At 49.9% G+C, this 14657-nt stretch overlaps 7 protein-coding genes across 7 annotated transcripts; 4 read left to right on the top strand and 3 right to left on the bottom strand.

The window, feature by feature from the left end:
• The first annotated feature begins 727 nt into the window (after positions 1-727).
• Positions 728-2359, top strand: BO85DRAFT_476426 (ribosomal RNA assembly protein mis3). The gene is made up of 3 exons (XM_025662783.1): positions 728-833; positions 913-1185; positions 1256-2359. Exons 1-3 carry the CDS (start codon positions 774-776, stop codon positions 2027-2029), a joined length of 1107 nt encoding a protein of 368 aa, XP_025517733.1. The 5' UTR covers positions 728-773; the 3' UTR covers positions 2030-2359.
• BO85DRAFT_417312 (MFS transporter) lies at positions 2335-4318 on the bottom strand (the record flags this gene model as incomplete). Its single annotated transcript, XM_025657770.1, has 5 exons — positions 2335-2809; positions 2888-3174; positions 3238-4002; positions 4057-4091; positions 4143-4318. 5 exons carry the CDS (start codon positions 4316-4318, stop codon positions 2483-2485), a joined length of 1590 nt encoding a protein of 529 aa, XP_025517732.1. The 3' UTR covers positions 2335-2482.
• Positions 4319-4581: 263 nt separating this feature from the next.
• BO85DRAFT_467490 (putative bifunctional fatty acid transporter/acyl-CoA synthetase (FAT1)) lies at positions 4582-7186 on the bottom strand. Its single transcript, XM_025662191.1, has 5 exons — positions 6573-7186; positions 6357-6512; positions 5145-6291; positions 4927-5076; positions 4582-4877 (listed from the first exon to the last, which is right to left on the bottom strand). Exons 1-5 carry the CDS (start codon positions 6856-6858, stop codon positions 4706-4708), a joined length of 1911 nt encoding a protein of 636 aa, XP_025517731.1. The 5' UTR covers positions 6859-7186; the 3' UTR covers positions 4582-4705.
• Positions 7187-7904: 718 nt separating this feature from the next.
• Positions 7905-9710, top strand: BO85DRAFT_476423 (putative peroxisomal 3-ketoacyl-coA thiolase (Kat1)). The gene is made up of 6 exons (XM_025662782.1): positions 7905-8190; positions 8249-8344; positions 8403-9251; positions 9303-9367; positions 9418-9529; positions 9596-9710. The coding sequence occupies exons 1-6, from the start codon at positions 8086-8088 to the stop codon at positions 9632-9634; spliced, it is 1266 nt and encodes a 421-aa protein (XP_025517730.1). The 5' UTR covers positions 7905-8085; the 3' UTR covers positions 9635-9710.
• A 642-nt stretch (positions 9711-10352) lies between these two features.
• BO85DRAFT_510846 (ML domain-containing protein) lies at positions 10353-11480 on the top strand (the record flags this gene model as incomplete). Its single annotated transcript, XM_025664568.1, has 2 exons — positions 10353-10561; positions 10619-11480. The coding sequence occupies 2 exons, from the start codon at positions 10353-10355 to the stop codon at positions 10998-11000; spliced, it is 591 nt and encodes a 196-aa protein (XP_025517729.1). The 3' UTR covers positions 11001-11480.
• On the bottom strand, positions 11290-12433 carry BO85DRAFT_447665 (H(+)-transporting V1 sector ATPase subunit F). The gene is made up of 5 exons (XM_025659768.1): positions 12285-12433; positions 12187-12221; positions 12094-12127; positions 11885-12022; positions 11290-11783 (listed from the first exon to the last, which is right to left on the bottom strand). The coding sequence occupies exons 1-5, from the start codon at positions 12309-12311 to the stop codon at positions 11643-11645; spliced, it is 375 nt and encodes a 124-aa protein (XP_025517728.1). The 5' UTR covers positions 12312-12433; the 3' UTR covers positions 11290-11642.
• BO85DRAFT_250518 (Nur1/Mug154 family protein) lies at positions 12375-14150 on the top strand. Its single transcript, XM_025654926.1, has 3 exons — positions 12375-12580; positions 12658-12938; positions 13023-14150. The coding sequence occupies exons 2-3, from the start codon at positions 12681-12683 to the stop codon at positions 14097-14099; spliced, it is 1335 nt and encodes a 444-aa protein (XP_025517727.1). The 5' UTR covers positions 12375-12580; positions 12658-12680; the 3' UTR covers positions 14100-14150.
• The last annotated feature ends 507 nt before the right edge of the window (positions 14151-14657 follow it).

Raw genomic sequence — 14657 nt, 5'->3', positions numbered from 1 at the left:
TCCCCCTTCGCCCATTCATCTCTCATCATTTGAGTCCGATTTAGAGCAGACTGCCGCACAAGCCCCAATGATACCCAGGGGCGCTCTCAGGAGCCATTGTCAACCAGCCAGGTTCGAGGAATGCTCAATGGCCACTTCAAATCGAGGGAGCGATAATAGCAAATCAATCCTATTCCAAGACCCTCCAGGCAGGCCGAAGCCATTCAGCTATCCATTTTCATGGAATGAACACAGATCTTTGTTGACCCGCTTTGGCGATGGGCCCAAATGGGTCGGGATCAGAGAATAGCAGCACGTCGCTTAATTAAACGGGGACTTCTCCGTAATTCTACGAAAAAGTCTCACCAACCACCAGGATCTGATACATCAAATCACCGTATCATATCGATTGGACAACCAAAAGCGTCCCCTACTGCAGCTGGTTTACCCGTCAGACATGCTGGACCTCTCCTTGCGCGATGGATGTCTACAAGAATTAGTGAATTATCAGAAACATGCCCCATAGCCCAGACCGTAGTGACGCCGTAGCCACCCGTAAGAGCCTCCATCACACAGACGCTCGATCATCATCTCAGTCGCGCTTGGGCGCTTACGGCGGGAATCTCACACTGGCCTTGATGCCTTATTTAAACCTTAATTTACAGGCACCAACGAGTTACCCAATCGGGTAAGCACCCGCGGGGACTCAAAAAAAGTTGGCCGCCATTCGATCATCAACTCCAAGTCTCTCTCCATCACCGTCGCAGATCACAAGAGCCACCCCTGGACTCATCATGCCTTCCACCTACAAGAGGGACAAGCCGTGGGACACGGATGACATTGACAAGTGGAAGGTATGCTCTACCACACAAAAACCTAAACATCGAAAGTCTCCAACCGGTCCGAAACTAACTGCAAATTTGTTGCGACCAGGTCGAACCCTTCCAACCCGATGACAATGTCGCCGGTAGTTTCGCTGAAGAATCTTCCTTCGCCACTCTGTTTCCCAAGTACCGTGAAGTCTACCTGAAGGAAGCATGGCCCGTTGTGACAAGAGCGCTCGAGAAATTCGGTATTGCCTGTACGCTGGATTTGGTCGAGGGTAGCATGACCGTCAAGACGACCCGAAAGACGTTCGATCCTGCTGCGATCCTCAAGGCCCGTGATTTGATCAAGCTGTTGTCGAGAAGTGTGCCGGTGCAACAGGTAAATAATCCTGCATAATAATTCTAAGATTACCCAATAAATCAACCTACTAACACATCAAACTAAATAGGCTCTCAAAATCCTCGAAGACGACGTCGCATGCGACATCATCAAGATTCGCAACCAAGTCCGCAACAAAGAGCGCTTCGTCAAGCGTCGTCAACGTATTCTCGGCCCTGGTGGTTCCACCCTGAAAGCTCTGGAGCTGCTTACAAGCACCTACATCCTGGTCCAGGGTAACACGGTCGCCGCCATGGGCCCTTACAAGGGTCTCAAGGAAGTCCGTCGCATCATCAACGACTGCATGGCCAACATTCACCCGATCTACCACATCAAGGAACTCATGATCAAGCGCGAACTGGCCAAGGACCCGACCCTGGCGAACGAATCCTGGGACCGCTTCCTGCCCAACTTCAAGAAGCGCACGCTGTCCAAGCGTCGCGTGCCGTTCAAGGTCACCGACAAGACGAAGAAGGTGTACACTCCTTTCCCTCCTGCACCGGAGAAGAGCAAGGTGGATCTCCAGATCGAGTCGGGCGAGTACTTCCTGTCCAAGGAGGCGAAGGATCGGCAGCAGAAGGAGGAGGTCATGGAGAGACAGCGGTTGAAGCGCGAGGAGAAGATGAAGGAGCGCGAGAAGGCGTTCGTGCCGCCCGAGGAGCTGGACGCTGCGGAGGAGAAGAAGAAGGAAAAGAAGGAAAAGAAGGAGAAGAAAGAGAAGAAGAAGCGGAAGCGCGACTCCGAGGCCGCGGATGTAGATGGCGACGACGGTGCCGAGAAGAAGGAAAAGAAGAAGAAGAAGAAGTCCAAGTCGAAAGAGGATGCATCGGATGGCGAGGCGTGATGCTGCTGCTGCTGCTGCAGTTGCTGCCTCCCCCTTTTGACCTGATATCCTCTGTCGGTCTCTGTTTTCTTTCCTTTGCTTCGGTTATCACCCTTCGTATACTACGTTCGATATATAAGGCGCTTAGGCATAGCATGGGCTGGAGTTTTCTTTCACTTTATTCTTCTCACTTATGCCCCTTGCTGTTATTGTTGGAAGGGGGAACAAAAAAAGCCTGTATTGAGTGGGATTGGTCATGTATAACTTTACTGAGTTGGGAGCTACTATTAGTCTTCTCAACTGGCTTTATCTGATATGGTACGAGAATTAAATAGTTTATGATTGTTTTATACTACCCAACCCACACCACTCGTACAATCCCCATTCATAAACTACCCCCATCAGCCTAACCAAACAACTTCTAATAAGTGTCAAATACATAACCAAAACCCTCACTACCCCCAACAGAAAAACCTACTCTTCCTCCACCTCCTCCCTCCCCTTCAAAAACACCCTCTGTTCCTCCCTACTCACGCCCAAATCCAAAAACACAACCAAGAACCCAAAACTAAACACACTCAACGCAAAAAGGAAGTAAAACGGCATGGAGCTATTCCCCGACAGCGAAGCATCAATAATAGCGCTTGAGACGAGCGGGCCAATAAACGACGACGTCTTGCCTACGATGCTGAACAGACTGAAGAAGAGGAATTCGTGGCCGCGAGGCGTCACTTCTGAGATCATTATCTGGGAGTAGCTGTACCAGGGGCAGACGAAGAGGCCGTAGTAGGCTTGGTAGAGCTGCATTGTTGCCAAAGGGGTTAGTTCAGTTGTTGGAGAGGTATGTATGTTGTAGTAGTATATAAGGGATGGACTCACCCAAACTTCCCAGAGATGATGGAAGCCGAACTTCTGGGTCCAGATGCCTATCATGCCCCAGCCGTCGAGGAGGATGATGGCGATAGCGATCAGGTTGAACATGGTTTTGGTGCTGAGGTTGAGGCGCTTTTGGGCGTACCAGAAGGCGTAGATGCCGATGGCTTGGGCTGCGATGCCGACTAGGAGGAGATAGGTTAATTGGAGTGTGTTGTAGGAGACGATGCTGTTTTGCAGGGTGGATATGACGGTCACTGTTGTGTTGAGGGAATCGCCGAGGAGGAAGTAGCCTGTAGTATGTATGCGGTCAATGGTCTGAGTGTGATCTACAGGGATGAAGGTATCATCTATACCAATAAGATATATAACGCTCTGTTTCAACTTCCAGACCTGTCTCGCCGCATGTACCAGCTGCTTCAACCCGGCAATAACAATATTGCTTCCCTGGGGATCCTGTCCTGGGCGTCTCTTCTCCAGAACGAACCACGGTAACGAGACGAGCAGCCAAACGCCACTAGCAAAGGCAATGAGGACGCTTAATCCCCAGTTATTGTTGCTCTCGCTAGCATCGACGTTCAATGCGAACATAATCCCCACAATGACAGCTAGCACGAACAGCTCTCCTACCGATTGCACATAGAAAGCAATATTGGCAAGCTGACTGCGCTTCATCGTGTCAACATGGTCGTATTCATCTCTGGAGATACTTCCCGCGACGTATTGCTCTGCGACATCTTTCATCTCCTTCGTGTTCCGGGCGAGACCCGGAAACGCTGCCGTCCAGAACGTCAGCGTGGTCTGGTAGGCGATCAGCCCGACGATGTAGAGTCCGACTCCGACGTGCCATTTGTCGGCTTCGTGTACACCCAGCCAAGCGAAGCCGATGGCGTATGCGACGACCGATAACACGATCAGGATGTTGGGTCTCCAGTTGCCAAAGTCTGCGAAACTGCCGATTATGAGGAAGAGAACAACTTGGATGGCGAAGGAGATGCCGTTGCTTAGCAGGACGATGCTGTCTATGGATCGTTGTCTTCCGGCAAAGTATAGGGTGCCTTGATCGCCTGCAGCCTGGGAAAGGAGGTTCTGGCAGGCAGTGGGTGCAAAGTCGGTTTTTGCTGTTAGCTTTCTGTGGGAAATTTTTGGCCACGATTGGAGGGATCATGGCTTACTGAATAGAGAGAGGCCATTGTTGCCTATGTAGTAACTGATAGCTGTTGTTTAGTACCAAGTACATGGAATATTGTCTATAACGCACGCATAATAAGCCCAGATCTCCCATCTGGTGGTGCGATATTTGTCCTCAACCTGGTCGGGCGCAACTCGTTGCTCGACATCTTTGTCCTGGTGCAGTTCATGCACCACGTTCAATTCTTTGGGGTTGTCTTCATCTTGAAGAGGCGGATGGTTGGATGAAGGGTTGCGAGAACTCATTGTCAGGATTGTTTGACAAACTCACACTCTCACTCTGGCTTGTGATCGAATTGCACGCTTGCAATGATCCTGGAATGTAGCGGGGGTCGACCCCGCGCGCAATTTCCCCGGATGAACCAGTAAAGCGAGGCAGATAAGCCGATAAGACGATCACACCGAATGCGGGCTATGAAGGCATTCCGAGCCAGCTGCGTCATTTTGCAGTCTTTCAGTGTGCGTTTACTACAACTGTCCTTTTGGACGTGATGGTCTGGAACGAGATGCTCAAGCGGCTGTTATTCTCCTGAGACACATGACTTTCCGTGTCTATCTACAATAAGTGTTATAGAAGAAGTAGCATTATATACACGCGGGATACTTTCTACAGAAACATGATGCTCGCCAAGCTCACAGCTTGGCTTGCCCGCTTTCTATCGATGCCCAGCCCTGCTCATCGAGTTTCTGGTAGACTGTACCATTAAGCCAGTACAGCTTATCACCACCCCAATCCGTTCGAGGGTCCCAGCCCTTCTTGGTCAACGCTCCCTTGGCTTGTTTGAACGTAACTCCTGTTTCCACCCTGAAAGAGGTTAGCAAAGCCTAGGTCTCAAGAAGAAAAAGGTACTTACTTTTCGGTGAGTCGGACAAGACGTGGGAATGCATAAGATGGCACACCCTTCTTCTTCAAGTCCGAGTAGAGTCTAGCCATGAGACTTTCCTCAGTTGCGGGAGAGGCATCCTCCAGAGTGATACCAGCCGCGCCGGCTTGACCGTCATACCTAGCACTCTCGGTCAGTATCTAATCATAGTATGCTTTTCGGGCATTAGGGGAATTTCGGTATCATACCCGTTCAGCTTCACGCCATAAACAACCGCATCATGAACAGACGGTATCCGACAGATGTGATCTCTAATCTCTCCAGCGCTGACATTCTCTCCCTTCCAACGGAAAGTATCACCCACACGGTCCTGGAACCGGACCCAACCATCATGATCCCTCACAACCAAGTCACCAGTGCGTTGGAAGAGGTCACCCTTCTGAAATACATCCCGCAGAAGCTTCTTCTCAGTCGCATCCTCATTGTGTAGGTACTCAGTCAGCAAGCCACGGCTCTTGACTCGGCCAATCGCCTCTCCCTCTTCACCCAGCTTGGCTGGTACACAGAATCCCGTCTTGGGATCGCGGTAGGGCATCTCGGTCTCGGTATCGTACTTGACGATGAACGTATCGTCCTCGAACCGTCGCTTAATGGGACCAGAAAATCCCACCTTTCCAGCTCCCCATGCTCCTTCACCCCAGTTATCAAACTTGGCCACGCCTTCCGTTGACCGATAGAACTCGCGAATCTCCGGGACTCCAAAACGTTGGCGGAAGCGCTCCCAAATTTCTCCGCGCAAACCGTTGCCACTCGCAACAATACAATTATGATCACGATCATAAGGGGAAGGGGGTGTTGAAAGCAAATATCTGCAGAGCTCGCCGATGTATAGGATACGTGTGGCTTTCGAATCATGGACGTCCTTCCAGAATTGAGAAGCGGAGAACTTGCGCCGAAGGCAAAGAGTGCTTGCATTTCCAACCGAATAGCAGAGACCAGTGAAGAACGCCGTACCATGGAAAAGTGGGAGAGGGGAGTATGTGCGCAGGGGGTAGTACTTGGAGCGGTCATCGAGATCGGTCGTGTTAGGGTTAGACGTGACAAGAGTCATCATGTTGCGGATGGCACAGGCCTTGGGCTTGCCTGTCGTTCCCGAGGTGTAAATCAGTGCACTCAAATCGCTGATAGATCTTTTAGCGGCGGTTGTCGCTGAAGGGGAGTATTGTTGTAGATCGGACGGCGTGATCACTTGGATTTCTCCCGCAGAGCTGCTGTCAAAGGAACCTAGGTTCAAAGCCAAATGAGGCAGTTCGGAACACACGAATTCCGACAGGTCGGGTGTGGACACAATAAATTTGCTTCCAGAGACGTTCAGACAATGGGTGAATGTATCATCTATCCAGAGCATTGTCAGTAAGTAATTGCCCCAATACATGTACAAGAATGTCAAATCTTCATACCGCGCAGGTTGGTGTTAATGAGAGCAGCAACAGCACCCAACTTAGAGAGTGCATAGATCGTCACCACCATCTCCGGGGCATTCGTGGTGAAGACGCCCACGAAATCCCCGGCATGGATATCCTTGGTGTGAAGCAAGGACGCAAATCTATCAACAACTATAAACTCGAGTCAGTCAAAAGAGCACGCAAGCCAGTAGTATACGGATTTTCACATACGATCTTTCAGCTGGCTATAAGTCCACGTCTTGTGTTCAAACCACAAGGCCTCGGCTGCACCCTGTCCGTCGACTTCCACCACCCGTTCCAGCATCTTATATAGCGTGGCGGTATCGCCCAGCTGGGCAATCCGCTGACCCAGGCGATTTGCCCATGATCGTTCTTTGTATAGCAATGAGAGATCAGTCGAGATGGAGAATTTGGCGTTGATGTATGCCCCTGCAGCGGCTGAAAGAGCCGATGCAATTGCTATGGAGGGGCCACCCAATTCGGAGAAGTACTCCATGAGGAAGATGATGCTGTGGTGATAATTTCTGTATGATGGGGAAGAATACTTGTTACAGAAGACAAGGAATGAACAACCTCTTCTGGTGTCTCACACTCAGTTGTTGAGATGAATTTGAGTCAATTGCGGGACAGATAGTAGCGAATTCGGACATTCAACCCCGCATCAAGAAGAGTTTCAATTATCAAAATAGAGACATAGCTCCGCTCTAATACGGGGAAGTGGGCAGATATAGGAACAGAATTGTGTCATGAAAATCCAAGCGCTCGGAATCTGGGGTCGGGACGTGAGCCACCGAAAGCTGCCGTCCAGTGGTGGGGGTTACTAGTGTTGACTACATACACTTAGTCTAGTTATTGGTATGTACTTTGTAAGCATGCCTGGAGAAAAGCAAGCAGCGGCAAAAGAATGTTGAGCTGGCTTCCGAGATAACGCGCGGGCGCAGGTCCGAGCCAGATTCCCTTGCGTTCTGCAATGCAGTTTTAGATCCATACTTCGTGAACATATACCTCCAAATCTTCTGTAGAGATACTAAGCCGCCGGCATGAAGTGGACTCCAATGTCCATCTCATACTAGAAATTTGATTGCGAACATCAACTGGCAGTGTCTACTGATCTTGATAACCAACCCTGGACATAGATTAGGTCTCTCATCACTGCGACTCTTCAGCAGATCCGGGGAGGCAATTCTGGACGCTAAACCGGCCCGTCATTGACCCACACAATTAACCGACGGTAATGGCGCTGTATTGGTGACCATCTTACCGGAGGCAGAGAGTGGCCAACTTCCCGCAATACCTGCACTTTTTGGAAAAGGACCGACAACCGAGGCGATTAGAGTGACGGTATCATACCGCCGTGTAACCAAAAGGCGGCATTTCTCTCGGCTGCCACTCACTCGGTCTGGCCTTTGAAACCCGCTGGGCCTGCAGGCGTTTGATACCGAGACGAGTTTCGGCTCGGTGGCTTTTGCCCAGTAATTTACTGTATTGTCCAACTTTGGGTTTCTGGGAGCCGCGGTTGTTCTTTTGATCCCCCGTGTTTGCCCCAGGTTCATTATAATTAAAGATTGTTTCCAAGATAAGAAAATATAGCTAATCTCTCTTCTTTTCTCATTCCTTATATTTTTCTCTGTCTGTCAAATCTCGAAAGAGCTACTCCGTTTCCAGAAGCAGATTAGTATTGGTAGTAGTCATACGAGGAAAGAAAAAAGAAGCAGCTTAAATCATGTCTTCTGCACAGCAACGATTGACCTCGATCGCAAACCAGCTTTCGGGCCCCGGTGCGGCGTCTGGAAAGCAGAGAGTCTTGTCCAAGAACCCCGACGATATTGTATGGATTTGCGCACTTTTATCATCCGTCTCTGGTAACAGAATCTAACAAGTGGCAGGTGATTACACTGGCCGTTCGGACCCCGCTCACAAAGGCCAGAAAGGGCGGCTTGAAAGACACGAAACTCGATGATCTTCTCATCTCATTGCTGACGGTATTGTCTTCCCATCCTCTTCAGCGCCGACATGTTCTCCGTCTCATATAACTTCTAGTCCGTCCGTGAAAAATCGAATCTTGACCCCAATCTTGTCGAAGATGTTTGCGTTGGAAATGTGCTGTGCCCCGGCGCAGCTTACGTCGCCCGTTCAGCTGTGCTAGCCGCAGGATTTCCGGTCACAGCTGCTGCTTCGGTCGCCAATCGATTCTGTTCCTCCGGGTTGCTCGCCGTCCAGAATATTGCCAACCAGATCATGGCTGGCTCTATTGACGTTGGTATAGCTGTGGGGGCCGAGAGTATGAGCACCAACGCCGACGGTGGCTCTCCCGAAATGTCCTCCAAGATCATGAATCACCCGATCGCCTCGCAGAATATCCAACCTATGGGGCAGACATCCGAGAATGTTGCCTCACAGTTCAACATTACGCGTGAACAGCATGACAGGTTTGCCGCCAACAGCTACCAGAAAGCTGAGCATGCCCAGAAGGCTGGGTGGTTCAACGACGAGATTGTCCCGGTGAAGACGGTGATTAAAGACCCCAAGACGGGCGAGACCAAGGAAGTTGTCGTCGACCGGGATGATGGTATTCGTTACGGTACCACGGCTGAGTCTCTAGGCAAGATCCGCTCTGCGTTCCCTCAATGGACGCCTAGCGCTACTACAGGCGGCAATGCCAGTCAGATTACCGATGGTGCTGCCGGTCTCATTCTCATGAAGCGATCTCGCGCCCAAGAGCTCGGTCAACCCATCGTAGCCAAGTTCTGCGGTGCTACAGTTGCAGGCCTGGAACCTAGAATCATGGGCATTGGACCATCGATCGCCATTCCCAAGATTCTTTCCAAGTTCGGTCTGAGCAAGGAAGATATCGACATCTTTGAAATTAACGAGGCATTCGCCTCAATGGTAAGTGGGCATCTCTCGTCCGGCCATAACAACTTGCTGATTTTGGTATAGGGAACGTATTGCGTTCAGAAGCTCGGCCTGGATGAGGCCAAAGTTAACCCCCGTGGCGGTGCCATGTAAGTCTTGAATCGTCGAATCCAAGCCTCATGATGCTGACGATTAGCAGTGCTTTTGGCCACCCTCTAGGCTGCACAGGAGCGCGCCAGGTGGTGACCGCCCTTTCGGAGTTGCGCCGACAAAATAAGAGGATTGCAGTTACCTCGATGTGTGTTGGAACGGTAAGATATTCTATGAATTTGTGCACCTTGCAGATGTCGGACTTCAGGCTAATAACGTTTTTATAGGGTATGGGCATGGCTGGTATCTTCGTTTCTGAGCATTGAGCGTGATATCATATTAATATTGATATTATACCTTGTAAATAGTAGCCTTCACAATGACGATTCTACTTTCAGGTTGACTTGGAAAATCATCTGGAGTTCACTTTGACCCGCTTCAGGCCTATAAGAAACATGGGCGATTGCGGTGCAGTAGTAGTTGTGTGGATTGAAAGAAACGTACCATATAGTTATCTAGATGTATGGACGTTGTAAATCAATAACGGCTGTGCTTCATCGGGGCGGTGGGTCATCCCTATGCCATAAGGGCTTCGGACTCCATAACTTTAGTGAGACGGGTAAGACATCCGTAGGGCTTATCGAAAGACAGCGAGGTCACGAAAAGAAAGACAAAACCATGATACAGCCCCTCGGCATGCATTTCCTTGTGTTCACTCCACGGTATGTTTGAGAAAGGGATCCATGGGATTTGATGATCTAGGACAAATGGTTCCTAGTGCCAAAAGTAAGGTCAGGCGCTAGTCCATCACGTGCATTCCCAATGCGTTCGTCGTCATCGGCGGCTGCCAAGACAGGAACCGCCGTCCCATGACACCGCTCTTCATCCTCTCTTGCCTCGTTTTGTCTCTCTTATCTGTACCTCTGGTGATTTCCCTTCCGTCAATACTCTCGCAAATATACTCCATATTAGCTTAGCTAGTCCTTCGCTATTACTTGATTTTTATACGGAACGAAAACTGCTGCTTTGTGCCCCTTTGCGACCATGAAGCTCTTATCAACCGCCGCTACATTCCTCCTCTGCGTCGCCCCCTTCTCTACCGCCCGGTCTTTGGACTTCTTCAACTCTCAAACTCCCATCCAAGCAGAAAATGAGGCTGTGAAAGGCGATAACCCCCTCGAGTACTGCAATGATCCTTCAAGCTATCTTTTGCAAATAGATCATGTCGACTTAACGCCTAATCCTCCTTTGCCGTACGCTTCAATAAGCCTGCCTTGCCTGAACTGGATCGCATACTGATCGCTCTATAGTGGAAAGACTCTCATCATCCAAGCCACGGGTACCCTGAATGAGAAGATCGAAGAGGGCGCTTATGTGAATCTGGAGGTCAAATATGGCTTGATTACTTTGGTCAGGCAGACGGCCGACCTGTGCGAGCAGATCGTCAATGTTGACCTCGAATGCCCTCTGGAGAAGGGCGAGATGACCTTGACTAAACAAGTTGAGCTGCCCAGACAGATCCCTCCGGTACGTGATTACCTATGGTACACCACTATCGATGTCGAATTTAACCAGGTCATGATCAATCAACAGGGCAAGTACACTGTGCATGCCGACGTTTACACCAAAGACGATAAGCATGTTACCTGCCTTCAGGCCCGTAACATCGAGTTCAAGGCTGGCTTTATGTGAAAGCTGACTCGGCACTTCTGAGTACATGGCCGCGATACATATTTAGCGCTGTTGACGCTGGATGTCCTTGCGTTTTATCGCCCATAACGAGCTGACGTTACTACTTGCATATGTTGTCGTTTTGTTTCTCCACTTGCCACTACTTAAGCCCGCCTTTATCCTCGAGCCTCACAGTGACATGCCAATGTTTACGAAAGCCATGCCACGCTCTACGATTGTTGCTAACTTTCCGTTCCGCTACGTCTTCAACGGTGTTTTGGGTCTTGGTTTAGTGCCACATATTGTAGTCCATCCTTATCATTGTTATTATAATTCGTGACCTTCTTTCACTGGCATTACCTAGCATCTGTACTAAAATTCATATGAAACATTGATCCCATTGACAGCATAGCCTATGAAGCGTGCTAGTAAGTAGTCAGGCTTAGTGACCAGCGCAGCGAAAAACCGGTAAAGGTGGGCTCTGTGAACTTAGTGTTGTCATGCAAAACGATGTAATTGGGTATCTTTCCCTCCGCCTTTCAGCTAACTCTCATTCCATCTGTATACTTCGCGAAACGGCAAACAAGAGATAGGGCAATGAGATAACACCACCAGATGGTAATACATATGAAACCTCAAATCAAAATTGAAAGCGTGTTATATCTACTCTCCAAACAGTCGTCGCACCCGCTTGAGTACACTGTCCTTCTCAGGGTCATACGGGTGGTCCTTGCTCGGGATCTCGAGAACGGCAGGGAAAGCCTCGGCGTAGGAATCGACGCTGTGTCGGATACGCTCTGCGATCTGTATTCAATCGTCAGTGGCGAGCTATAAACAATCAAAATACGGTATAATTCGCAGGCGTTGCAGGTTAAGGACACTGCGAAGTGTGACAAGGCACATACATGCTGGTTGATAAGGACAATGGCGATATCTTTCCTCTCCTGAGTAAAGTTCTGGAATGCTTTCTCGATCGCGGCGGTCTCAGTCTTCGAGTCTACCACAAGGAAGTTTCGCTGGGCATCCGCGCCATCGGTAACATGCTGCAATGTATCAAGTTAGTTGTGGTCCCATGTTTGCCTTTATCTAGCTGCCGTAGTTTGAGGATACGTACACCGACACCGGCAAGGAGGAGACCTGTTACAGAGCTGGTAATAAAAGGTTAGAGGAAGTGTTTCTCTCATGAGGTAGTAATGGTGTGGCTTACTCTTCATCTCCGATGACCGCAAGGAACTGTCGGTCCTGGATAAGGTGTATATGGTGAGTGACTGCTGGCAATGAGGAGGGGAAACCTCGGGATGTTACCTTGTATGATACGGCCGGAGCCGCCATGATTCTGGGAATAAGGAAGAAGCGGGCGTAAAGACAGTGAGCTGCTTATATATTGGCGAATTTCTGCGGCTACAGTTAGCTCGCGTCGCCCTGAGCCGATAAAGAAGGTGAATCTGTCCCTGGCGAGTCTGGCAATCCCGACTCTCTCGCGGGAGACGTCGTCATAACGGCGCCGGGGTCGCTTATCTAAGCCGGGGTCGCGCTCCACCCTTTGTTGTTGACAAGCGGAAAAGGAAAACTTCGGCTTCAAACTATCGCATTCATCAAAGGTTGGTCTCTATATACTCTGTATCTTGGTGCTCTATCTGCGGGCTATGGCTCTAATTCTTGTTCTCTGATTATCAAGCATCTCGCGTCGCCATTCTCACCATGCCCCGGCTTGTCCGCCGCCGACCGTTGACGGAGCGCATCAAGTCCTACTTGAATCCTCTGGACTTTCTCTTGTGGCTGTCGGAGGAGATCGATACTCATGACTGGGACCAGTTTGAGAAGAATTGGGCGCTCCCCCTGGGAATAGCTTTGAATGCGGTCTTTCTGATCGCCAGGGCCAACAGTCAATCGTACGGCAGTCAAGCCATAGATGATGTCTTTGGCGATGATGGAAGCACACCATGGCTCAGTTGGTTTGTATGTGACGCCTAATTGACTTCGAGTCTGCTTTGAATGAATATATGCCTCTATGTGCTGCATCGCTAACGTAAAGGGTGATAGTCTTCTTTCATAGTCCACCTTCTTACCACCTTCACCGCGTTTAACGCCTTCTATACATTCTACCGGAAGCGACATTATCGCATGTTTGAAGCATCAATCGATCAGGCTCCTGCAACTCCCTCCGCTCACCGAGTCCGTGTTAATTCGACTCCTGTGACCGCATCGCCACTGAAATATCTGGCGGATACGATAGCCAGATCGGCCCAGTCGAGAGCTCACCCAGACGCACAGCGAGATGTATGGGAACTTGCCGTCTGGGATCCTCTACCCATTTGCATTCGATTGTTCTGCCTCTTCAGTCCTGGACATGTCTTGGTATACTGGGTTTTTCTACCCACTCAGCTATCCGATCCTCGACCAAGCGTGACGATTGTGACCACTATCTTCATAGCGGCACTCCTCTCGGTACAGATGACGTTCCTTTCCTCGTCCTATACCCAGCAAGCAAAGGATTCTATGGTGGTTCATAAGGAGGTGCTCCGTGAATACGACACTAAATACGTTCACCCTCGTACTCAGCCGCTGATGAGAGATGTGGCCACTCAATTCTCCGAGTCCGATCCCGATGTTAAGCAGAATAAGGTTGACACCTTCACGCCCACTGTCGTGCTTCATAGAGGCTTTAAGACAAGCCCAAATCCCAACTACGTCAGCCATGTGGACCCCGAGGGCCGATCATCTGCGCGCCAATCCTTTGCAACGACACCTACCGGAGTATCTCATCGTGCTGCCGCGTTGCAGACCCCAAGCCACCTGCGGGATGCTTCTCCTATTGTGCGAAACTCTATCTCTGCAATCCGCCAGCCCCAATTTCGCCAGACACCGACGACCACGGGTGATGGTGGAAGTCTTGGCATTTACTCGCATGCCAACTCGCCTCTGAAGAAGTCTACGTCAGCCAACCTTGAACGTCGTCTCCAGAGCAATGGCGATTTCTTCTACAAGGAACGGGGAACAAGTGCAATGAGAAGGCCCTCTAGTCCCCTCAAGAGAAGTAATGTTCCCGCAGGCAGTCCCTTAACACCGGGACCGAGACGGGGTCAACTGGACGCACGCCGTGACAGTGGACGGTTTTAACATGGGTTGTTCGATTAAGGCGTCATGCGCCAACCATAACAATAGCATGGAAGGAGTAACTCTCATGTATAGTATGCTATAACATCATATCGGCGTTGTGATCAGGTCATCATTAAGACCGGGTACCTCTTGTGACCGTGGACTACTTTTGGAGCATCAGGTGCGGCGTTAATCATCCAAGCTTTCGGATCCTTGTTTCTCATTAAAAGCTTTTTCATTGTCTTTTGACTTCCCGTTCGCCCTTGTGCCACTTGCTTGGATTATCTTTCTGAAAACAATGGATGCCCGGGCTCTTTTGAGAATGTAGGCTGGGTTTTACTGATGGCCGATAGTGATCCAGCCGCTGAGCAACATGCTTAATACGAGGCTGGACGACTTCAAATTCACGGATATCAGTTCCGCATTCAAAGCAATTCTACATCGGCGCATCCTTGACCCTCGTTAATGGCATACTTTATATCGCCGGCAGCATCTAAATAGTCACTTCTTATGATTGCACCTTCACGTTCGTGAACCTGTGGCGTTCGCTGTTTCCACCCCAGGAATTCGCAAGTGACA

Source organism: Aspergillus piperis (genome assembly GCF_003184755.1).
Source record: "Aspergillus piperis CBS 112811 unplaced genomic scaffold BO85scaffold_5, whole genome shotgun sequence".
NCBI classification, from domain to species: Eukaryota; Fungi; Ascomycota; class Eurotiomycetes; order Eurotiales; family Aspergillaceae; genus Aspergillus; species Aspergillus piperis.
The sequence above is the reverse complement of the archived record's forward strand: the minus strand, read 5'-3'. Positions and strand labels throughout refer to the sequence as shown.